This window comes from Poecilia formosa, unplaced genomic scaffold, assembly GCF_000485575.1.
Source record: "Poecilia formosa unplaced genomic scaffold, Poecilia_formosa-5.1.2 Scaffold156, whole genome shotgun sequence".
NCBI lineage: Eukaryota > Metazoa > Chordata > Actinopteri > Cyprinodontiformes > Poeciliidae > Poecilia > Poecilia formosa.
In genome coordinates, this window is record NW_006800095.1 from 405,525 (window position 1) to 430,137 (window position 24,613).

At 36.7% G+C, this 24,613-nt stretch overlaps 2 protein-coding genes across 2 annotated transcripts in view; one reads left to right on the forward strand and one right to left on the reverse strand.

Annotated features, from left to right (window-relative positions):
* Window positions 1–9,854, forward strand: part of vapal (VAMP (vesicle-associated membrane protein)-associated protein A, like) — a 16,028-nt gene extending 6,174 nt beyond the window's left edge. The window contains exons 2-6 of the mRNA XM_007564193.2: window positions 5,513–5,665; window positions 6,220–6,323; window positions 7,094–7,171; window positions 7,748–7,915; window positions 9,437–9,854. Of these exons, the coding sequence (XP_007564255.1) occupies window positions 5,513–5,665; window positions 6,220–6,323; window positions 7,094–7,171; window positions 7,748–7,915; window positions 9,437–9,601 (668 nt within the window). The 3' untranslated portion in view covers window positions 9,602–9,854. The remainder of the gene's footprint in view (window positions 1–5,512; window positions 5,666–6,219; window positions 6,324–7,093; window positions 7,172–7,747; window positions 7,916–9,436) is intronic.
* A 6,155-nt stretch (window positions 9,855–16,009) lies between these two features.
* Window positions 16,010–24,613, reverse strand: part of LOC103146327 (protein APCDD1) — a 28,826-nt gene continuing 20,222 nt past the window's right edge. The window contains exons 4-5 of the mRNA XM_007564195.2: window positions 23,773–24,094; window positions 16,010–16,488 (exon numbers count right to left, since the gene is read on the reverse strand). Of these exons, the coding sequence (XP_007564257.1) occupies window positions 16,037–16,488; window positions 23,773–24,094 (774 nt within the window). The 3' untranslated portion in view covers window positions 16,010–16,036. The remainder of the gene's footprint in view (window positions 16,489–23,772; window positions 24,095–24,613) is intronic.

Genomic DNA, 24,613 nt, shown 5'->3' on the forward strand with positions numbered 1-24,613 from the left:
CACAACTGCAGAGTAAGACACAGTGAGCTAGCCATGGAGCTAGCCATACAGTAAATAAGTCAAGTACATCGATAAATTTGTTTTCTCCTCTCTTCCGACGTCAACACGAAAGACTACATTTCTACATTTAAACAGTTTTCTAAAGTGGATTTTCAATTGAAGCAGGAGATAATAACTAAAGGAAGACCAACACCGGAGCTGAAAGTTTTGCTTCGAGACAGTTTGATGATTCTCAAACGGAGTAGAAAAGACATGCTGAGGATAGACTTGGCTTTGGATGAACGGATATTTTTGTGCAGAATTAGCGGTGCATGGATTTCATTGATAGATAAAGGTAAGACAGCAATAAGATGTTTTTGTTTAGTTTTTTTATGAAATGTGCGTTTTGTGGGCTACTGTTTGTATGTCTAAATAATTCAGTAAAGTAGAAGCGGTAGTTAATCTACCACAGAAATTATTTATTAATAAAACATTAAACCTAAAACGTACTACAACAACAGACTGAATGTTCTGTTCTGTGTGCAAAATTCTTGAATGTTTTTTGGTGTTTAATCCTAAAACATGAAGTGGCATTGTTGTCAGTTGCTATGGCAACGAGTCTGCGTAGTTTGACGAATACAGATCACTTTGCTGTGGATCATACCAAGAAATCAATACCTACATTTCTAAGTTTCACTGAGTTAACGCGGCTATGAATGACATGTAGAAGATTAGTCTTTTTGCCCTCCAGCGTTGTATGCATGCTCGAAATTTCCGTACGTCCAATAACATGCATGGTGTCTAAGTCATAAGTCAGTGCCTCACCAGCAATGAACCTCACTGCACGTCACTGGAACCAACTCTAATTAAATTATTTAGCTGCCATAATCTAATTCAAACGGTAAATTGAAAACGAAACAATTACATCATTTAGAGTTCCTTTTTTTATTATTATTTTATTTGGGTATCACGGATGAAAATGAAATGATTCCTGTCGGACGTTGAGGAGCAGCGTTATAAACTATCCATGTCGTCGTCTTCTGCTGTTGCAGAGACCGAGCTAAATTGGTCTGTGTATGTGAGACCTGGACTGTTTTTGGAGGCTCTCTTGGGATTCCTCCAGCAAAGCAACCAGGGCAGCCCTCCTCTCCTTGGCTGGTATTTTTAGAGTAGGGCGGGCCTGGGGGACCCTAAGCCCAGCAAACTTGCAGAGAGATGGGAAAAGATGGAGCTGGCAGAGTTTTGAGGAAGAGGTGGCATCTTTCTGAGCTGGTTTATTTTATGCTTACAGTGTATAAAACGCAGAAACTGTTCTTTTAGACTTAATTCTACTTAATGGATTGTTGTACAAACTTGCATCCAATGGTTTAGTGACTGATTTTAAAGAGGAATGTATTATCCAAAATTCACTTTTTTGTATGTTTTTATACTTCCGTTTGGGTTGTATATTTCTTCTAAAAACACCCCAAGCGCCTAAAAACAAAAACATCCAACAGTTTTCTGGCAATAAGCTAATGTTTTTTGAGTTTTTTTTTTCGGTGTCTGGAAAGTGAGCCGTTTCAAAAACCACCTGATAAGTTAGAATCAACAGGCTATGTGGCGTTACCTAGCAACCCCAGCTGAGTTCCGCCCGTCACCTAGCAACCCAAGCAGCGCGTTTGGTCAGCTGGTTTTACCATGGTGTATAAACGCTGCTGGAAAGGACAAGTGTTTAGTTGATGACTTAACTTGTAGAGATACAGACACCTGTTGAGGAAAGCCGTTACCATGGAAACGGATTTAAATCCTATACGATTCAGCTCCCATCTGTCACCTAAAGTCTCTACTTCCACACAGATGGCTAGTTCAGACTTGTAGCGCTAGCTTAGCAGAATTTCAAACCGCCTGCACATTATTGACATCACGCTGCTTTCAAAGAGTGTGGGAAATTTAAATATTGTCATGGAATCAAATATTTTAAACAAAAATTATAGAGATGCACACATCAGATTTTTAATTGAATGATTATTTGATGCACATTTACAACTGAGAAAAATGGTAAAAATAATCCCAACAATATGGCAGTTTAATATACATAATACTGGAAATATTTGAATAATCAGAAATGTCTTTCACAAAGTTCCCAGTAACTTTTTCACCTGGATAATCTGTTTTCACCTGGTTAATCTGGTTTTACACTGGCAAAAGCCTTGGAAAAGAGGTTTTAAAAGATATGCAGAAAACCCGTCCTGGTTCCTGGAAAAGTTTCCTGGAGTGGGAAACGCTCTTCAAGTCTGGATTTTATTTTTATTTTTATGTCTTCCTTGAAGATGATTATCTCTGTCGTTCTTCGGTCATGAAACACATTCTTTGTTTTTGTTTGTTTTTCTTAATTTGGACCAATATCTTGCCCTTTCCCAGATGATCGTAATAAAATTAACGACTCTCCTCGTTCCAAAAGTTAAAGTTCAGTTACTCGTCAGCTGAAAGAGATTAATAATATGAGTAGTTTTCCATTAAAATGTTTCACCTGTTGAAACAAGGAGGGTTCACCAACAATCGCTCTGAATTTATGACTTCGCACAACAAGAAGAGATGGATTGACTTTAAGGAAGTCTTCCTTAGATTGACTTTAAGGAAATCTTATTTATTAAGACTTCCTTCACTGCAGCTGCACGTAACAAAGCTCTAGACGGACGAACTGAACAACCCGTCCGTTTTAAGGTTTTTCAAGTTTAAAGGAATGTTTTTTATGCTGCACCTGTCTTTGAAACAATTCCCCAGTCATGAGTGTAACTGCGTTTAGCTAGGTGGAGTCAGGCAGTCATGCAACGCTGCTTATCTCTCTTGGCTTCATTCACTCCTTTTGTGTGTAACAGTGGAGTTTGCTTAACAACAAAAAGTGTTTGGTTATGGCTTTGTCATCTTTTGTTTCTTTAAATAGCATTACTTTGATATTTTTAAGGTTTTATTTATAGTACTCCACTTAATATGGATTAAATGAATGAAATCTTTTAACATGGCGAGTTATTTTAATTCAGAATCGACATTAATCTTGGTACTAGAGCTGAAATTATTAATTTTGTGACAAAAAAGCCTAATTAATGAAAATAAACAACTAATTTAGTGATCAGTGAATTGCTAACTGGAGTATAGAGACTCAAAAAAGGCAATTTGTTGAAAGAACAAACAAAGATAAAACGTTAATCTGTAAATATGTTCAGCCCACAGCTCCTCAATTGGTTCCAATTCTGTAAAAAAACAAAAATAAATCACTTTAAGCATCTTTTGCTATCTGATTAATCGGCTAATCAAAAAAAAATAATCACCAGATCAGCGCTACACTATTGATAAGCCAATACAGTGTTCATTCTATGTTATTGCATTATAGGCAACAAAATGTTTTATTTAAAAAGATAATTGAATTGTTTTATTTGCATATTTTATTATATTTCTAATGCATATAAAGGTTTGAGAAAATGAATGAAAAATCAGCAGAAGGTGCCAATCATTTAGTAATCAGAATAATCGATTACTAAAACAATCGTGAGTTGGTGGTAAAATTTGATTGTGAGACAGAATGAATCGTTTCTGAGATTATGGAATCAACATTTTATTGGATTGCGACGTGGTGCCTTTCAGTGACAGACTTCTTTATAAGTTTGTAATTTTAATTTTCAGCCATTGTTTACGTAAAGATTTACCCGCGTTTTGCTTTTTCTGGCGCAGAATTATGATGCACATCTCACATTAGTGACGTTGATAAAATGCGACATTCAGACGCTTTGAAAAGAAGCGGATACCTATCTGATTTAGTGCCACATGTAGAAGTGGCTAAAATTTATTTTGTTTTTGAGTGAAAAGACTGAAATTGGGTCGCTCAGACTGCCATAAAAAATCTTATGGGTCACATTTAGGCAAAGAAATTGGATTCAAGTGTCATTTTCTCAAGTTTCTTCTCATCACATGCCTATTTACTGTAGCTCTTAGCTCCAGATTGCCTTAAGCTGCAAATGTAAGTCTTCTGGAAAGTTAAATAAAGGTGTTTTAGAACTCAATTCTTCTTTTAATAAAGTTATTTAAGAGCAACGTCCTGTTCTCTGCAGCCAAAATATGACCAGGTGTGAGATGAGAACAGTATGGATTCTCACATACTGACGATCGCTCATGACTTTAAATATCCCAGATTAATCTTGTTCCTGAAGGCTCAGTTCCCTTTGTTGGCGCTGAAAACTGCGCTGAGAAGTAAATGATAAATTAAGATAAAGGCTGCAACCACTGAGAATATTTTTGGAATAAGCTAATCCTGCACAATTCGCCTGTAGATTACTTTTATTTAGTCTTTATCCCTGCTTTGTGTATCCAAACCTTTGCCCTCTGCATAAACCCCTATTTCTCAATTTCAAACAAGATTTGGATGGTTTGAAAATATTTCAGGATGTAAAATCAAAAGCTTTTCCCCGACCCAGATACCATGCTGTCATAAGATGTGCTTTCTGTGCAGCCTCCCAAACTAATTGGCCCAGATTGAGTTTGTTGTACCTCTGACTTGGCGACCACTGGTGTTTTTGACATGGCATTGATGATGAAAGCAACTTGTGCTGACCCTGGTTAAGGCTCTAATTTGAAGCCAGCGCTGTCACAAGATGGAGATCTGTTGTGTAACGACTAATCAACTGATAAAAGACCCGACGGGGCGAAGGACTCCCGTTTCCAATATCATCATGGGACGTCTATATGAAATTATGCGTCTGGGAGGGGGCTGACAGTAATTGATTCAGGTGGTTTGTTGGATCTCATCTGCAGGAAGTCGTCGCTGTTTATCAATCTGTGCTATAACCTATTTGATTAGAAGATGTATATATATATTCCACCAATATTGGCTGAGAGAAATTGACCTGCCAAAGTGTTTCCTCTGCCTACATTTCCCAGAATGCTGAATCTACTGATATTGATCATGTGTATATTGCGCTATATTTGTGTGTGTGTGTATATATATATATATATATATATATATATATATATATATGTGTGTGTGTGTGTTGATTTATTGTCCAATAAATCTATTAGTTTGTGTTTATTCTTTTAAAAAAATGTGAAAAACTCAGGTGTTTGTGTGATTTGAGCCTCGTTTAATATCACCAGCACTAAACAGTTTCTTCTATTTCTTTATCTAGTTTCAAACTTTCTAGTTCTCTTTCTTTTTATTTATTTAATCGCCTCTAATGCGAGACGCTGCAGTCTAGCTTCAAGTTAAAAAGCCGGCTATTCAATAAGGCCTTTTAATTGCGTCTGTCTAATTGAGTTGCTTTTTCTACTTTTCTGTTAATCTTTTTAAAGTCTCTTTTGAACCTTGGAAACCAAACACTGCAGGCCTTTTGTTGTTTCAGTTACGATCTGAAATAAAGTGAATGATTTGCTTTCAGTTGACTTCGTAGAATATTACACGCGTTTTGCAATTTAACGCATGAGCAGATTGTTTGTGTCAGGTGTGTGTTGCATTGAATACAGAAGCAGCAACCCGTCTGTGTGTGTGTGTTTCTGTGTGCATCAGGTCCGTTCACAGATGTAGTCACCGCTAACCTCAAACTGAAGAACCCATCGGATAGACGAGTATGTTTCAAAGTGAAGACGACGGCGCCTCGCAGGTACTGCGTACGGCCAAACAGCGGCGTCATCGACCCAGGTGCAACTGTCAACATCTCTGGTAAGAAAATACAATACATTTCTGCCATTGAAAAACGATTTTTAAAAGTTTGTTTTCCTTCCAAAAACGTCCTGTTTACTCTTGGTCAGTACCAGAATACTACAGGTTACAAATTATCCCTTTTTTTTTTTTTTTTTTGATAAATTCAAAAACAAATGTGTTTTCCTGTCCATTCATACTGTGTATGAATGAATTAAAACCTCTATATAGTTCAGTTTCATTTAGCATTTAAGCCCAAAAGTTATCCAAGGAAGCCCAGTTGATGACGTTAAATCATTTATTGCAATCTTTACTTGAACACTGAAATTTAGTTATTTCAGTGTTTATTTTCATTTCATCCTGAGCAAGCATGAAAGATTGCAGGAAAGGAACAACCCCATTGAAACGGGAGAAAAACTCCAAACACAGGGAAATTACTGAAGCACTGAACAGATTAACTCCTAACCCTTCTCCGATTGTTTGAAACATTTGCTCTGTGTTTTTGTCTTACTCAAAATATATTTAATATTCTTTTATTTTTTATTTATTTTATCTATTTACTCTCTTCTTCACAGTTATGCTACAACCCTTTGACTATGACCCCAATGAAAAAAGTAAACACAAATTTATGGTTCAGACGATTTTCGTCCCATCAAATGCTGCTGACAACGACACCGTGGTAAGTATTTATTAGTTTTTCATTTTCAGTGAAATGTTTCCAGTGTGTGCTGAAATATCAAATATAATTCTGATTATTATTAACATTATTTGTTAAATAATAAACAAAGGGATAGTTTTTCTGGCTGAAACAGAAACTATTTTGTAAATCTTATGATTTAAATGTCCATATTTTGGCTCATTATTTCTCTTTATATTAGTACTATTGTTATGTTTGATTGTTTTTATGTTTTTTTTATCTGGTTTATGTAATTGCATAAGTAATGTTCAACAAATTGCATGAAATAAGTTAAATCTACGAGTCCGATCAATACATTTATATTCAACAATAAATTAAGAACAATTATTCATGTGGGGGAATCGCATTCAGATATTTTTTCTTATATTGTTCAACTCTCTAGATTGCCTTAAAAACAAATAAATATTAAAAGTAAAATGTATTTTTTATTAGTTTCTTGGGTAAAATCTAGATTTGATCAGTTTGCTTTAGATGTGTCCTGCATTTGTCCAACAGGGGGCAGCAGACGCTTAGCAACACAACTAAACAAGCTTTTATTTCTTTTTAAATACAAGCTGTTACTGTTTACATATTTAGGAGAGTAAGGGCAACGCTGCATCAGTTTAGTAAGTAAAAATATGCATGTTGTGAGTTTTTGTTGAGTTTCAAGGTTTGAGATTACATTTACGTTTGTTTTGTGTGTGGATGGAGGGAAAAATAAATCCGTCTGGATGCAGTTTGAATTAACAAATGACGTGTTTCTGATCCGTCAGTGGAAAGATGCAAAACCCGAAGATCTTATGGATTCCAAGCTGAGATGCGTCTTCGAGTTGCCCTCTGAAAACGAAGTGGTGAGAGATTTCTTGATTGAGAATTTTTGTTTTCATTCTGACCAACAGAAACACATAAAAGTGTGTCTAATGTCGTACACACCCATTCACTTTTATATCTTAAAGTTTAACAGGAACAAAAACTACTGGATGTGTTTTACTAGAAGCTTTTCACACACAGAGAATGTACTCATGGTTTTGCTTTTTATTTTTTACTTGATGATAAAATATTAGATGTATGTAAAAATGTAAGTAGTCTTTGAATGTTTTTATATTCTTGAGTCATTTAACATTTGAAACAAGTTTTAATTTGACTCTGATCGTAAAAGTTGCAGGCAACTGGATCAAAGTCGAAGCAAATTTGTATTACTGTCGTAATAAATCATCATAAACTAAACTAATATTGTAATATCAGAATGTGAGAAAGTTCAAGGGATGTGAATATTTTTGCAAGCTGCTTTAATGATTTTTTTAAATCAAAAAAGAGAAACTCTGACAAAGCCGCCTTCCTGTGGCGTATCGGTAGGATCTAACGGGTCGAGTCTGGCCATGCTGGATTTGTTCTCAGTCATGCTTTTCCTCCTCTCTGTGGGGCAGAACGACATGGAAGTGACGCGACCGGCCCCGGTGATGAACTCCCTGAAGTCCGAGCCGACGGCTGCGGCCGCCGCGGGAGACGACACGGACTCGAAGAAGCTGGTGGAGAAGTGCAAGAGGCTGCAGTCGGAGATAAACAAGCTCAGCGAGGAAAACAGGCAACTGAAGGTCAGACATGTTGGAAAGACTTTAGAAAACCTGTTTATAAAGGTTAGCCACATACCAAGACAAAGGTAAAGTCACAGCTGATTGAGAAGCAGAATAACAGAAGTTCACACCACAGTTAGTCACTGGGTGTGTCCGTTGTGCTAAGAACCTACAGAACCGGCTGCTGGAGATGAAGTCTGTATGCTTTAAAAACTGGCGGAGGATGGAGGCTTCAATCTGGAAAAGTTTTTCTCCAATAAACAGCGGGAATCCTGGTCGCATCATCAGGTTCTAAATGGCAGAGTTTCTGCAGGTTTCATCAACCCACATTTAAGATTTTTAATGGCAATCTGGATCAGATTTAAGACCTGCATCATGACTTCTCCTCTAATAGCACATTCACCAGCCAGTACATGATGTTGATTGACAGCACTAAGACCCGCCTCCTGGCTCTGATTGGTTGTTTCTAGTTAGTTCTGGGAGAAGGCAGAGAAGGTCAAATTTTTCAGATTTTCTCTCATGCTATTCTGTCACAACCTGGTCAGTTTTAACAAATAAGCCCTGCAGCTTTAAGGATGTAATAGCGTTAGTAAACTATTAATAAAGGGACAGTGTTCAGCTTAAACGTAATTAGATGCTGCAACAGATTGTAGCATAAGATAATTAACGTGTTTTGACGTTTAGTTGGTTCCTGGTGCTCTAATGCTGCATTCAGACCGATGGCAATTTGAGTGTCTGGTTTACATTCAAAGTCTATGTGGACGCGCTGAAGCGTTTCAAGTGTTTGACACGTGTTGACCAATCAGAGAGACTCCCTATATGGCGTAGTGGCCTGTAGTTATTGTCAGGAGATGCAGGCACTGATGCGGGTCAGCAGGGCGTCATATGGATAGGGTGAGACGAAAACAGCGCTGAAGTGACCCTCGTCACCTCTGAGTTATCTGGTAAATTCAAAGATGGCGACATCCTGTTTATTTCAGTAAATAAAACCAAGACACTCTCAATATTTCATCCGCCATTGTTGAAAGTAACTGGGAGAGGAAAAAAAGGCAAGAGGCTCCAACGTGCGTCAAGCCGTTATTTGTTCAATAAACATTGAACACAAAATGTTAAGCAAAAACATCTAGGGAGCCTCTGTTATGATTGCAGAAGCTTTTGGTGCCGCTCTCTCAAATGCATCTTCCGTTGTTCAGATCAACCAGGGAGAGGGAGGGGAAAAAAGGCAAGAGGCTCCAATGCACTTTGAGCCGCTATCAGCTGTTAGTGTTGTTTATTCAATAAACATTGAACACAAAATGTTAAGCAAAAACATCTGAGGAGCCTGTGATTACAGAAGCTTTTGGTGCCGCTCTCTCAATTTCATCCACCATTGTACAAAGAGACAGGCAATAGAAAACAACGGCTCTTTCCAACGAGCGTCACCAGCAAAATATCAAGTGTCAACTCGAAGCGTCGGACGCCTTCGGTCTCTTCGCAGCATTACGACGCATCAGATCGCGGCCGCTAACGTATTGATGGTTGAGGTTTGGTTGCTTCTTGCAGGACGAGGGAGTGAGGATGAGAAAGATGCAGCATCGCCCAGACCACATGACATCAAACTCAACCAACATCGTCGGCCGAGAAACCAGCGCCGCCTTCCTGCCCTCCCTCCTCGTCGTCATAGCAGCCATCTTCATTGGATTTTTCTTCGGGAAGTTCATCTTGTAGACTGGTATCGTGTACGCTGGCCATGTCCCTTCGCTCCGGCTCCAAAAAGAAAAAAGAAAACAAACAAAAAAATCGACGACGACGACAACGAGGCCTGGAAGAGGAAGAAGTCTTTCTGTTGACTTTGCCATATCATCGGTTGTGTGGCCTACAGTGAACGCATCTGTACAGCTTCATCCAAAGGCGTCGCCTTTTTACAATGTCGCACACTTATTGAGCCCAGAGAGTTCACTAAAAAAAACAACAAAATTAATCCCTTCTTGTTTTTTTTTTTTTTGTTTTTTGTTTTTTTCTTTCAGTTTTTGATTAATGGGTTTGCAGGTAATTTGGTGGGACAATGGAAAGATGGATCACGGAAAAACGGGGAACCATTGGGAAGAAGCAGTCCAGTTTTTGTTCCTTCCTTCATTTCTCTCTTTCTTTTTTCTCTCTTTCTCTGTGTGCTTTTAATAGGAGTTCAAAGAAATGCTAGGCGTCTTGTAAATGTTATTTTAAATCCTTCCAAACAAAAACATGGACAGAACCGCCATTCAAACGTTGCTGGACTGCCTCTGAAGTAAATTTGTTTGTAATTTCTTCTTTTTTTTTGTTGTTGTTGGAATGTTCAGATCCAGCTGGGGAAATCGGTGCCTCGTTATGTGCATTTGTCCTGTCCTTTTCCTCACAATTCAGAACTATTATTATATTATTATTATTAATAAACATTATTCACATTTATTCCTTCTGAGGCAAGTATTGACTGAAATGAGGTTTCCATTTTTAAAATTATCTCCCATGGTATTAATCATTGACCAAATAAAATTGAAAAAATGTGGTTTTCATAGCCATCTTTTGCCTTTTTCACTTCCAGAAACTTTACTGTCATTTATAGTTTAAGTAGATATCAACACATATTTAAAATTAACATTCTTTAACTTGTCTTAAATGATGGAATATTGGTTCCGTTGTACATTTACACCAAAAACATTTGGAAATTTTGAGATTAATTTAACTTATTTACAAGAAAAAAACTTCTAAAGTCTGAAATTGCTGTGGGAACTACAGCGGAAGTCGTTGCTAGGTAACCAAAGAATGAGTGAGTTGCTAGGTAACCAAAGAGTGAGCGAGACGCATTGATTCCACCAACCTGGATTGGCTAAAGTGTGAGGGTTTGAGTGGGTCAAGCCATACATTTCCCAGAATGCTGTGCAGTTCTGGTTCGGAGTTCAATGAAATTATTGAACATTTTATTGTATTAACGTATTATCTATTGACATTGATTTCATGTCTATATATATATTATTGTCTAGTGCTATTGTGGCAAATCAATTAAGTAATCGTCTGAATAATCCAAGTAATGATTAAAAGATTGCTAAATTTGTAGACTCAAAAAAAGGTCAGTAATTAACAGCAATTAAGCCAGATTTAAAAGTAGGCTAAAGTGGTTAAATGAAAAATCTGCCTCTTTTACTGATAAAATAATCTATTTACTAAAATGATTAGTTTCAGCGCTAGATTAAAAACATAAAATTACATATTAAAACGTTTTTAGTGCAAGACATTTTCCAGGTGAACATTTTCCTTGAGGATCCACTGGAACGGAGATGGAGAGGAAGAATCTGCTTTGCGTCTGGACCCGGGAAATGTTCTGATACAGGAACAGAACCTGGGTAGTGTTCTGTGTGCTCACGGAGTTAAAAGTTCAAACTAGAGATCCAATAACTTGAGTGACACTGAGTTTGTAGAACAGTATTGGGTGTAAAGTTGCACAGCAACAAATTAATATTTTGGCTTATTTAGCCTGTCGTAAAGAAAAAATGCAAGTGTTCATTTTTCAAAGTCACATTTTCAACATATTAGTTCTACATTTATAACTATTACAAAATATTAAATATTTAGTTTCTAAGCTATGCATTTTGTTCCCAAATAAATATTTATTTTAACTATTTAGTCCCAAATTAAATCTTTATTTTCCAAAAGTAGTATCTAATTTTCAAACCAGACCTAAATATTTAGTTTGCTAACTAAATATGTATGTTGCTAGCTAAATATTCAGCAAGGAAGTTAAATATTTGGCTTGCTAGCTGAATATTTAGTTTGCAGTTACTACGCTAAATATTTAGCAAAGAAGCTAAATGTTTGGCTTGCTAGCTAAATATTTAGTTTGCAGTTGCTATGCTAAATAATTAGCAAGGAAGCTAAATGTTTGGCTTGCTAAGCTAAATATTTAGGTGCCTAGCTAAATATTTAGCTTGGTAATTACAAGCTAAATATTTAGCAAGAAAACTAAATATTTGACTTACTACCTATTTATGTTGCTAGCTAAATGTTTAGCTCATACCCAAATGCTTAGCTCCTAGCTAGATTTAGCTGATACCCAAATATTTGGTTTTGGAAAATAAATGTTTGGATATAAGAACATTGACATTTATAAATATATTAATAATATGGTGAAAATATGACTTTGAAAATGAACACCCAATGTTTTTCTTTATGAAAGGCTAAATAAGCCAAATTATTGCTACATATATATTTTTTAATCTTTACAAAAGCCGATCGAAAAGTGAAGTTCAAACATTATTTACTTCAAGCACAAACCGAAAGGTTTGGTTTAATCTGCTGTGGGAAAATGTTAAAACTAAAGTGACCCAACAATCCAGAACCAAAGCTCGGGTTCTGCTGATATTTCCTATCAGATCTGTTGGAGATTAACCGAGGCAGTTCCGTGTTTCCAGCTCATTATGACGTTCTGCGTGACGGAGTCTGTTATGGTAAATTCAGCCAGATAACGAGCTGAAATTAGCTCTCTTTACGACGTTCCCGTTTCCCACACAAACGCAAACGTTGAATCGTTTTATCAAAGCGTGAAGTTGAGGTGATTCCACGGAGATGGGATCGTGGGAAATGAAATGTTGACTTTTTCCTCTTGGCAGTAGAACTGAATATGAAACTCTGTTTGGTCCAAAATGAACGGCGTAGAAAATGCTGACAGTGTTTCCACGCTCATAAATCACAGTCAAATAGAACTGCTTATCAACACTTTCTGAAGTTTATTTTGTTTATTTTAGTAACTAAACTTGAAAGCTTAAGGGATTTTATTATGAAAGGTTTGTTCAATGAATGAAGATGGTTAATAGAGCTTTTTAAAAGGTTTTCGTTTATTGTCATAACTTGGTCACGGACATTTCTGAGCTTCAAAAGTTTAAAATTTGCTAGAAAATTTCCAGATGTTTTAAAAATAAAATTTCTATTTCAATAGTTGAAAATTTGCAAATTGAAATTTTGAGATTTCAGAAATTTAGTAAATACATAGATCAAAGCGTGAAGCGTGATATTTCTGAGTTTTGAAAGTCAAAAATTTGCAAAAAAAACAAACAAACTTTGATTTTAATCTAAAAAAATCTGAGAAAAAGAAATCTTGGACATTTCAGAGATCCAAAAGTTTAAAATGTTCGTCTTCTGAAACTTGGAAATATTGTGGAAAAACTTACAGGCTTTTCAAGCAAACTTGTAACATTTGAAACTGTTTTCTCTATAAAATTTCCGAAATTAATCCCAAAATTTCAGACTTTATTTATTTATTTCTTCAAATTTTCGACTTTTTGAACTTACAAATTTCCAAGTTTGGAAACTTTTGAGTTTTTTTTGGTGATTTTTTTCCCTTTCTAGTAAACAACCACATAAAACGATGTTAAAAATGTCTAATCTTGTGACCAAAACTAGTTTTTATAGTTTCTAAATGATAACAAAATCATTAATACTGATTAATACATTAATACTTGTCGGTAATATTCCTGCTTACCGACAAGAAGTTCAGACATTTCACTTGGCAGAACATCATATCCTGGAACAATCTTGACGTCATTTCCTGTCCTTTGAATAAACTAATTGAAAAACTTTGTGCTCAAATAACAGAAAACATTAATCTCTGGTTCCGTTTTATGAAAGAATTAATGATATTATCTTCATATTATGATTGTTTAAATGTAATAATCTTGGAAGGAAACGTTAAATGTTCAATTAGACGTCTGTATTTTCATTAGCTCAAACATGGCGGATCTCGTGATCAGGCTGTTGAGACCAAAGATGTTAAACAGCGACATACATGTTCGGGAGGAAGCAATGACTTGGACGACTCAGGACTGATTACTGTGTAAGTAAACGCTTTAATAGATGAGAATGTCAAGTTTGCAGCGTTTTATGAGTTTATAAAATCTCCGGTTTCAAGCAGTATGCGAATGAAACGTCTTTCAGGTGAAACCAGATGACTTCGTTGTGTTAAAAAATTCATTTATTTCAGCAATTGTTCTCAAAAAGTTAATTTCAAGGTTGGTAGGTTTATTGCACAATGTGAAATATTTCGATAACTATAGTTTCCTGCTGATAAAAACACAAAACGTAGTGACTATAAGCAATGTGAAAGAGCGCTGACTGTTTTATTTAATAACTAAAGGACTTTAAAAAAAAAGCTTTTCAACAAAAGCCATATTTAAAAAAAACGAACAAAAAATAATCTTGCCAATTTAAAACTTGATATAAAGTTGTCTTTAATCAAGTTAAATACATTAGTTTATTCTTTGATATTTGAGTAAAAAAATAGACGTATTTGAGTTGTTACTGATTTGGCACAGAGGCTTGCTGGTTTGAATTGAAAGTTTAGTGGAAGGAAACACTGGTAGAAAAAGCAGCTTGTTGAATCTGAACCAAACCTCTTAGCTGAAACAGAGAGAGCCTCCTGGTATCATCCTGGTTGTTGTTAGAACATCTTGAGCGTTAAATCTAGTGGTGGTAGCTTTGCTAATGTATTTAGCTCAAGCTAACGCTAAAGCGCTAACTTCAATTAAAATAATATCTGCCCTTGAAAGACTACAATCCTTCAGCACCAATTTAATTTAAACGTTATAAATTTATCTGACGTATTTTGTTTACATTTTGTTGCATTATGTTTTTCTTGTTTAAACTACAGTTGCTGAGAAAAAAAAAAGGAGAGGAAACGGAACTGTTGCATAAGTAGTTTTCACTCCTTTCAAAATAAGAGAAAATATTAAACTACTTGGAAAAATTCCTAACAGTAAAAAAAACTAAAATTCAACATAAATTCCAAACTTTATTCAACTTAAAGTTTATAAAACAACCATGTAAATCAGAAAATTTAGCTGGAAAAATAAATTTTGTGGAAGTTTAAAGAGTTAGCAAAAATTATCTCTGGTGTTAGCAGTTTAGTGGAAGTGTGACCACCACTGGTTAGTTTTCCAGCTCCTTTACTGGTTAAGTAAAAGTTTAAATTGAAATATATATTTTGAAAAAGCCTGGTTATATGTAACTCTAACCCCACCTTTCTGAGAAATGGTTCAAAAATAAGTTTTACTTTTTGAATAAAATTGCTAAACCAATTAACATTATATATCCTTATCTAACATTAACCTGTGAAAATGCTGCGACTCACTTATTTTTTTACAGTCAACAGAATCTATTGAGGTTTTTCTCCTGAACACATGAAAATGTTTGCACTCATCAGCCTCTGCTTTTTGCTGTAGAAACCCACAATGTGACGGGTGCTGGATTAAAAACGATGCAGAAAACAAACATAATCTCAGTTCTGTAGGAATAAAGAGACTTTTTATCTAGTTGTGAATCCACAGTGGATTCACTCTAAAGTGCAGTTCCTGCAGAGCAGCAGTGTCAAGTCTTTGGTAGCTGGAGAGGAGTTCAGTTCTCACCCTCTTGATCCAAACAAAACATTTATTATGCTTCCTTGAACAGGTTAAGAAAAGTCTGTGGCCTATTCAAAACATGTTAATTACATTTTTCTGCCCAAAATCATTCTATTATGAGCTGCTTTTGGGCCTCTTGCCACTTTAAATCCAAATAAGCTGCTGCTGGCCACGCCCCCAACTCAACGTTTACAGTCACAAGTCAAAGTGGCTACAAACTTATGCGCAGTTATACTACATTAGATCTTTGAAAAGCATTAGTAGAGCCTCCTGCACAACCAAAAAAAATGCAGCAAGCAGTTTCTGGACGGTAAGTCAACAACAAAACACTTGTCTTGTGCAGCAGCCATTGCCCAGTGGTAAAACCAGCTGATCAGATGGGCTGGAATTGCACTGGGGTTGCTAGGTAACAGGCAGAACTCCACTGGGGTTGCTAGGTAACAAACGGAACTCCACTGGGGTTGCTGGGTAACGTGTCTGTGATTTGTGACGTTACATTCCGGAGGTTTTTGAAACGGCTCATTTTCCAGACACCAAAAAGCATAAACTTATTGTCAAAAAACATCTGGTTGAGTTTTTTTTTTTAGCCGCTTTGGGTTGTTTTTAGAAGCAGTTTAGACCCAAATGGAAATACAAAAACCTGCAAAAATGTGAATTTTGCATAACACGTCCCTGCAAAGTACATGAGTTTTTGCTGTTAAGTCCCACTGTTTGTATAGAAAGAAAAAGCCTTTACTGCCGACTAACAAAGTCGCAGCAGAGCAGTGACCAGCAGCACGGCGACGCATCCGCTGCGGCCGGCGTGCCGCCCCGAGCCGCCATTGTGGCGGTGCTGAGTCTGCTCGGTGTCATCGTCTCCCCGGCTGCGGTCGGACCGCTGGCTGCTGGACGAGCACTGGACCAGGGGCATCTGGTAGGAGCTGGCTCTCTTCTCGGGGCGGTCCGGGCTGGTGCCGTCGCTGGGGCGCTGGCCGTTGTAGAGCAGGTAGCGGCCGTGGGCGTCCTGCTCCATGCGGAAGAGCTCGTACTCCGTATGGGGGAGCCGGATGCCGAGCGCCACGCAGCCGTTGGTGACGGTGACGTCCTGCTCCACCCCGACCTGCCACGAGCCCTGAACGCCGCACTCGTCGCCGTTGAAGACATTGAGGAGGGAGGTGGTGGCCAGATCCATGGGCGTCACTCTCATGTGGTTCACTAGAGGACGGAGACACAGGAGGAATCAGCTCTCTGCAGAGTTTCTCAAGGCTAAAACTGAAGTATTTGGAAAAATGCAACCTTTATTTGTCTGTGATTATTGTTGCCTGAATGTTGTACCACGTAACAATACTGAAAAAACTAAATCTAATCTAGTTTCTAGTGCAAATAGTTTAGTAAACTAGATTAAGACAAAACTCATTTTGAATTAACTTTTCTGCAATATATATAAATAGACCTGAGACGATTAATCAGATTAATTATGATTAATCATTTGCTGAAATAATCTAATAATAAAGCTGCCAGTTTTTACAAACTCTAAAGCAGCCTTTTTCTGTAAGAACAAACTAGTCAGACAAAAACAAAAATAACACAACTAACTTTTTAACAATATAAATAATTAGCCCTGGAACAATTAATCGTGATTAATCAGTAATTGAAACAACTGTTAGCTAATTTAGTAATTGGATAATCGTTAACAGGAGTAGAGAGACAATGGCCATTTGGTGAATAAACCACATTCTTAGGGCAGTAATTTTAATTATGTGATTTTTTCCGAAAAATAAATGGAAGAAAAAAATGGCAAAATCCGGAAAATTTTTAAACAACTAAAAAATCGCAACGCAATAAAAAAAAAATTGAAAGTTTGAAACAAATAATTCCCAACCAAATAATAAACAAGTAAAACAAAAAAAAAAAAAAAAATAAACCCAAAACGGGCCGAAGGTAACAAAAAAGGGTTTCAAGGTGAAGGCGGAAAGAATTTTTTAGCTGTAGCTTCATCTACAGCTAATATTTATCCATAGTGGTTTATGTTGACTTCCCAAACTCAAAAACTAATTTCCAGACATCATACTCTCTACGAATCCCAACAATTTGGATCTTCTAAACGTAAAGATGCATCACATAGGAGCATCTTTACTCCAGCTGTGTCTTGTGTAAGATTTTGGTTGGGAAATACGACACCAACCAGTCGAACGCTTTCCTTCTCTTAATTACAAACTAAAGTAAGAAGAAAAGTTTGAAAACCTTTGAAGACAAAGTCGGTGCCTCCCATGACGCGGGTGGAGGCTTGGCCTCGGCTATAGCGGCCCTGGGCGTAGATGGTGAAGGTGGGGTGTTTGCAGGTGGGGTCGGAGTAGTGGTAGTAGTGGCCCTCCCAGGTGTGGTTGCTGTCGTGGAAGACGAAGTGGCGGGTGAGGAAGAGGACCTCGGGCCGCACTTCGCAGCGCTGGCTGACCCACTGGCCGTAGAGGCCCACGGTGAGGTCGGCCCGCGGCGGCAGGATGGGCGGGTGGAACTCGTCCGAGCGGTAGATGATCCGACAGACGATGCAGCCGTGGTCGTGGTTCTGGAAACAAAGCCATGATGGGCTCAGTTAGTCCAGATGGAAGATAGTTATTTTGATCCAACAAGGAGGCGAGTTATGTTACTGACAGATGAAAAATGCTTTATGTATTCCAAACTTTTACTTTTTAAACTTTAATATTAAACAAATACATACATAGACTATTAAAAAATGTTGTTCTGGTAGAAAGGAACCAAGTCTAATAGACTTGGTTCATTTTCAGTTGGTGCGGTTCTCTTTCACACTGTGTCAAACAAACCAAACTAATTAAAAAAGCTGTTCCCCTCCTCGCCTGTGGGGGCGCTGCACCAATAACTCCTGAAGGAAACAACATAAAAACCCCTGAAGAAGACATTGAGCATAGCTTCTTTCTTTACAAAATGTACACAAAAATAGAGTAACGTCAGATTTTAGTGGTTATTTTAATAAAAGACAACGAGCCATTTCCAGCGCTAGTGTTAGACTTACACTTTTGTTTTGGTTGTATTTACCCAGAATGCCTTGTGCTTTAGTCTGCTTCCTGCTTAAGGATCGGTTTCTAACCAAACTGAGACGTTGGAGAGTTTGTGATCCGATTACACATTCCACCTCCTCAAACGAACCAGACTTTCAAGGAAACATAAAGAAATTAGGATTAAAATATTAAATATTGTTGTTATTATTTTCATCATTAGCTATCTCTGGAACATATATTGATTTATTTGCATGCAAAACACCAACATTTATTTGTTTTACCCTATTTGAATTTAACTGAAAAACAAATTTTTACATCCCAACCTTGAACAGTGTGAGAAGTTGGCTGAGTTTTTCCTTTTGTTCTCTTCTTACTTTTCTCATATTAGTTAATCAAAGACAGCACATATGTCAGCTTTATTTTTGTATTTATGGTGTTTTTATAAATCAATTTCCTAAAACACCTCTGGCTGAAATAACTCCAGGGATTCGCTTCTTCTAGCCTCCTTGCGGTCTCTGGCTTCGGTCCGGGAAAAAATTTGACACACTCTTCGCTTTCGACTCTGACAAGTTTGAGAGGTTTCTAATATGTCCAGCCTGTTTCTCATCTGGATGAGATCAAGATCCAGGCAAGGAACAGAAACGTGTTTTAAAAGTGTTTCCTGTTGTGAAAGTCCAGATGTAAAGGTGCAATTCGTTCCTGATCTCATCTGCGCTTTAATCTGGACCTTGAGACAGATAAGAGCATTTACTCAACAGACCTCTGAGATCTAAAAACAAATGATAAAACCTTCAAATCAAATCTAAAGCTAACCACCAGCCAGCGCCGCTCTCTCCACTCCAGTAAGTAACACCTTCAGGATAATAGTTATGTGGTTTATATATTAATTTATTGATCAAATCAAAGCAGGTTTTACTGTTTGCCAAATTACAATCAGTCCTCCAGTTTTTTTTTTAGCAATTCTGCGATTGTGGAAATTCAAACATAATCAACAGCATTTTTTTTTATTAATCTAAACATTTCTGAGTTTTTTCAAACAAATTGTCAACTTTTCAAACTCAGAAATTTATTTATTTATTTTTTTTTAGCAAATCTCTGAGATTAATATCAACATTTCCGATTTTTTTCAAGCAAATGTTCACCTATTCAAACTGAAATTTACTTCTTTTGTTTTAGTCATTTTTTTTATGTCTCAAAATTAAAACATTTTTAACTTTTCAATCTCAGGAATTTACTTGTATTTGTCTAGTAAATTTCTAAGACCAATAAAAAAATTTCGGAGTTTTTTTATAGCAAGTTTTGGACAAGTATAGTTTGTTTTCGACTTTCAAACAAAATGTGCTGTTTTTTTCTAGAAATTTTCTATGACTGTGCTCAAAATTTATGAGATTTTTCCACCAAGTTTTTGACTTTTGGAGACCAGAAATTTGCCTATTTTTTTCTAGCAAGTTTTCAACTTTTCAATCTCGGGAATTTGCTTGACTTCCCTAGAAAATTTCTAAGATTATTCTCAAAATTTCTGAGTATTCTCAAGCAATATTTCTTTTACTTTTAGAGTTCTGAAATGTTATTGTTTTTCTAGAAATTTTACATGACTATTCTGAAATTTTAAGATTTTTCTAGTGCAAGTTTCTGACTTTTCCAGCTCAGAATTTTTTTTTTCTAGTAAATTTTTTTGATTAATCTCAAAATTTCCAACCTTTGTCTAGAAATTGTTTGACCTTTGGAGTATAAAAATTTCTTTGTTTTTTGTGTTTTATTTTATTTTTTTATTCTGAGATTATTCTCAAAATTTGGGAAATTTTTCTAGCAAGTTTTTGATTTTTGGAGTTCATAAATGTACTTGTTTATTTTACTTGTTTATTTGTGAGATTAATCTAAAAATTTCAGAGATTTTTCTAGCAAACTTTTGATTTTTGGAGTTCAGAAATTTACTTATTTTTTATATAAAATTCCTGAGTTTTTGAGCGGAAATGTATTCGTTTTCTCTAATATTGCCCTACTGGCATCATAGGACGTGACAACAGAAAAGTGGGGAGCATAACAGAAAAAAACTTCAACATGATGGTAAAAAACTTGCATCTTGGGATAAATAAATCCATCATCAGCGTGCCAGAGTTGAAAGAAGAAAACTCGGATAAAGATTCAGCTTGGCCTCAGTGATCGCATCCTGTCCAGATGTCTGGATAAAACAGCGAAGCCTCAACACCACGAGCGAAACCGAAGGTCGCCGTGATGCAACATCATCAACATGAACATACTGTTCAGATAAAATCACGTCTGCTGCACAGACCGGACAGCTGCAGCTTTCCAACTGCAGAACAACTGGAAGCTTTCAAGCGCTACTCAAGAAAATCTCTTCCAAAGACCGAACTCCCATGAGGCTGGTTTGACTCCATCATTGCAGGGTGGGTAAGGTTTAATACCCAACCTCCTAAACTCAGTCACTGTTTTCCCAGACAACCTGTCTGCGACGGGGCTTCAGGAAGAACAAATGAAAAGAAGGAAAAGAGAGGAGAGAAATCTGCAGACGAGATATTCCCAGTGCAGCTCCATAAACGCCTCGGAGTGAGAGGTTAATGAGATGACTGGGATTAAAACCTTCTGGATATTTGTATTTTTTTAAAATATCTGTACCACCATCATAGATGTACATGTGAGCAAGAGTTGATACAGAACTACAGGAAATCAAAGAACAAAACAAACATTTGTTCTAGTTGCATTGTAGTCCTGTCGGCAGATGATAAATAAAGAATAAAACTGGACTGTTTGTGGTTGCATTTCCCTGAAGACTTGGTGGAAATATTTTTTTATTACTAAATAAAATAATTCAGTGAAGTGTTAAATCCAGCTGGGAGGAACTTGGACAAGTTTTGTTTTCCAGATTGCAAATAAAAATGTTACAGGCACAGTGACACGGTTTCAAATGAGCCGGTTTGTTTTCTATAGCTTTTGTGAGGATTCTTCTTCGTTGGTTCCAAGTTTATTCTTCCACTGAGAACATCTGGATGAAACCCGAGCAGAAGGCATGATGGGAAAATGACAGACCAATAAAACCATGCAAAATGTAAAAACGAATGACGCTTTTTGTTAGCACAACGTTGAAAGAGGAAATTATTTCCTTATAAAATTCTGGTTTGTAAAGTTCTGGTTTGAGGTTTGTCGTGATAAACGTCTGGTCATGATAAGATTTTGATTTATCATTTTCACAATAAATACAAATTAATGATGCTTGAAAATATACACAGCTGTTCGTATTGTTGCGATTGTTATTTCTACTCCCTCCCCCCCCTTTTTGTTCAATAAAGGTGAATCAATAAATACCAATAATTCAAAATATATATGATTAAAAGCAATTAAATGCATTTTAGTGAAACAAATCACACTTCTTTATGTGACTGATGTCCTAAAGAAACAACATTACAAATGGGAATATTTTTCTAAAGCAGTATTTTAAAGAAAGTTACCTAAAAAAGAAGTACTGTCACGTTTATTGCTATCACAATAGTCCATATCGCCCACCCCTAGCTCTTGTGTTTTTACTCGTGTTTATAATTTGAGATTGACTTCTTTTCCCCCCAATTTAGCGATCATTTCAGTGTATTTACTCCAGTATTTCTCATACTGGTGGTCCTCGGGCGCCATCTAGTGGTCTGCGATGTACTGCATGTAAACGACCGTTTATTTGCCGTGACGTCAGATCAAAGTGCGACGCTACAGCTAGCTAGCTTACCAAACGATTCCGTTTAAATGTAATAATGGATAAGTGGCTTAAAAAGAAAAGCCGGAGATACCGGTGTAAAGTTTTTAAACATTATTAAAGATACATAACATGCCACAGGAATGCAGATATTGGTTTTAATATATGCGGCCTTTCTTTGTGTTATTCCCGGGGCAATTTCTAGTTAGGTAGTCCGTCAGTGAAACGATCACACTTCTTTATGTCACAGGTGTCCTAAAGAAACATATTACAAATGGGAAGGTTTTTCTAGAGCAGTACTTTTTAAAAATTTACCTAAGAAAATCAGTAAACACCTGTTTACACCACTGGTTTACTGCCATCATCAGGTTGAAGGAGCACGACGACAGCTAACGGCCAAATTTAATTTAAAATGGTTTAAATCTCTTAGGAAAGAGAAGTGAACCCGATTATTCGGAATTTATTTGTCCCTCTTTCTTGGACAGAGTCATTGACTGAATTATTGTTGCCAATATAACTCTGGACTTTGTTTTCATTTCCAACAGAAAGTACCTCCAGCGCTACTGCGTTCAGCTGTGTTGCTGCCAAGACCAACTAATTAAGGGCGATATCGTCTTGTTTATGTTTGCCTGAGTCTGTTTTCCACATGGAACAGTAGGTGGCGCTATTGCCAACAATAACTGTGTTTCTACTGGTCAAACTTTTCCGTTTTGTTGCATCTTTATTGAAAAGCTAAGCTACTAATTGGGATTTTTCTTTCCCATATAAAATACTTGAATGTTTGTGGTTTTTCCCATCATGTAAACTAAAAAAACAGAAGTTTAAAAAAAAAAAATCAAATACATCCATCAAGAAGAAAACGCATAATGACTAACATTAGGAACGTAGGTGGTTAAAGTAGTTAACTTAATATTGTGTATGCAGCATAAAACAAAACATTCTGAGTACAATTAGTGGTTTGACCAAAACATTAAAACAACGTTTTTTCATTTATTTGCTTAATTACTTTTTTTAAACTTCCAATTTTTTTGAAAACTGTGACCTTGAGGTGATGAAACTGAGGCGGTATTAACTATATTGTTTGTATTTAATTGTGTCTGTAAGATCTTAATTTAACAAGAATATAATTTTAAAATTTCCACTTCTGGAAACAATTTAAAAATGTCCAGTTTACACTCAAAATGCAAGAAAATAAAAACACTAAAACTGATTTTATTTCTGGAATTGTCAAAGTTAATTAATCATAATTGAGCCTGTCACAATAAATCTGCTCAATAATTCTGCATTCTGACGATTAATGTTTTTTGAACTGCAATTTTGTCAGCAGAGATTTTGTAAAACATTTAAGTTATGGTTTTGGTTGAGTGTGATTTTAATTTCTGTTTTATTTATCGGTTTTAGTCGCCTTGTTAATTTATTTTTTGGGATATTTAACATATCTTAGTACATAAAATTAAAGTTTATTACTTGAAAATGTTCTCAAAACAACATTATTGATTATTGCAATAATTTCTGNTTTTTTAGCTGTAGCTTCATCTACAGCTAATATTTATCTATAGTGGTTTATGTTGACTTCCCAAACTCAAAAACTAATTTCCAGACATCATACTCTCTACGAATCCCAACAATTTGGATCTTCTAAACGTAAAGATGCATCACATAGGAGCATCTTTACTCCAGCTGTGTCTTGTGTAAGATTTTGGTTGGGAAATACGACACCAACCAGTCGAACGCTTTCCTTCTCTTAATTACAAACTAAAGTAAGAAGAAAAGTTTGAAAACCTTTGAAGACAAAGTCGGTGCCTCCCATGACGCGGGTGGAGGCTTGGCCTCGGCTATAGCGGCCCTGGGCGTAGATGGTGAAGGTGGGGTGTTTGCAGGTGGGGTCGGAGTAGTGGTAGTAGTGGCCCTCCCAGGTGTGGTTGCTGTCGTGGAAGACGAAGTGGCGGGTGAGGAAGAGGACCTCGGGCCGCACTTCGCAGCGCTGGCTGACCCACTGGCCGTAGAGGCCCACGGTGAGGTCGGCCCGCGGCGGCAGGATGGGCGGGTGGAACTCGTCCGAGCGGTAGATGATCCGACAGACGATGCAGCCGTGGTCGTGGTTCTGGAAACAAAGCCATGATGGGCTCAGTTAGTCCAGATGGAAGATAGTTATTTTGATCCAACAAGGAGGCGAGTTATGTTAGTGACAGATGAAAAATGCTTTATGTATTCCAAACTTTTACTTTTTAAACTTTAATATTAAACAAATACATACATAGACTATTAAAAAATGTTGTTCTGGTAGAAAGGAACCAAGTCTAATAGACTTGGTTCATTTTCAGTTGGTGCGGTTCTCTTTCACACTGTGTCAAACAAACCAAACTAATTAAAAAAGCTGTTCCCCTCCTCGCCTGTGGGGGCGCTGCACCAATAACTCCTGAAGGAAACAACATAAAAACCCCTGAAGAAGACATTGAGCATAGCTTCTTTCTTTACAAAATGTACACAAAAATAGAGTAACGTCAGATTTTAGTGGTTATTTTAATAAAAGACAACGAGCCATTTCCAGCGCTAGTGTTAGACTTACACTTTTGTTTTGGTTGTATTTACCCAGAATGCCTTGTGCTTTAGTCTGCTTCCT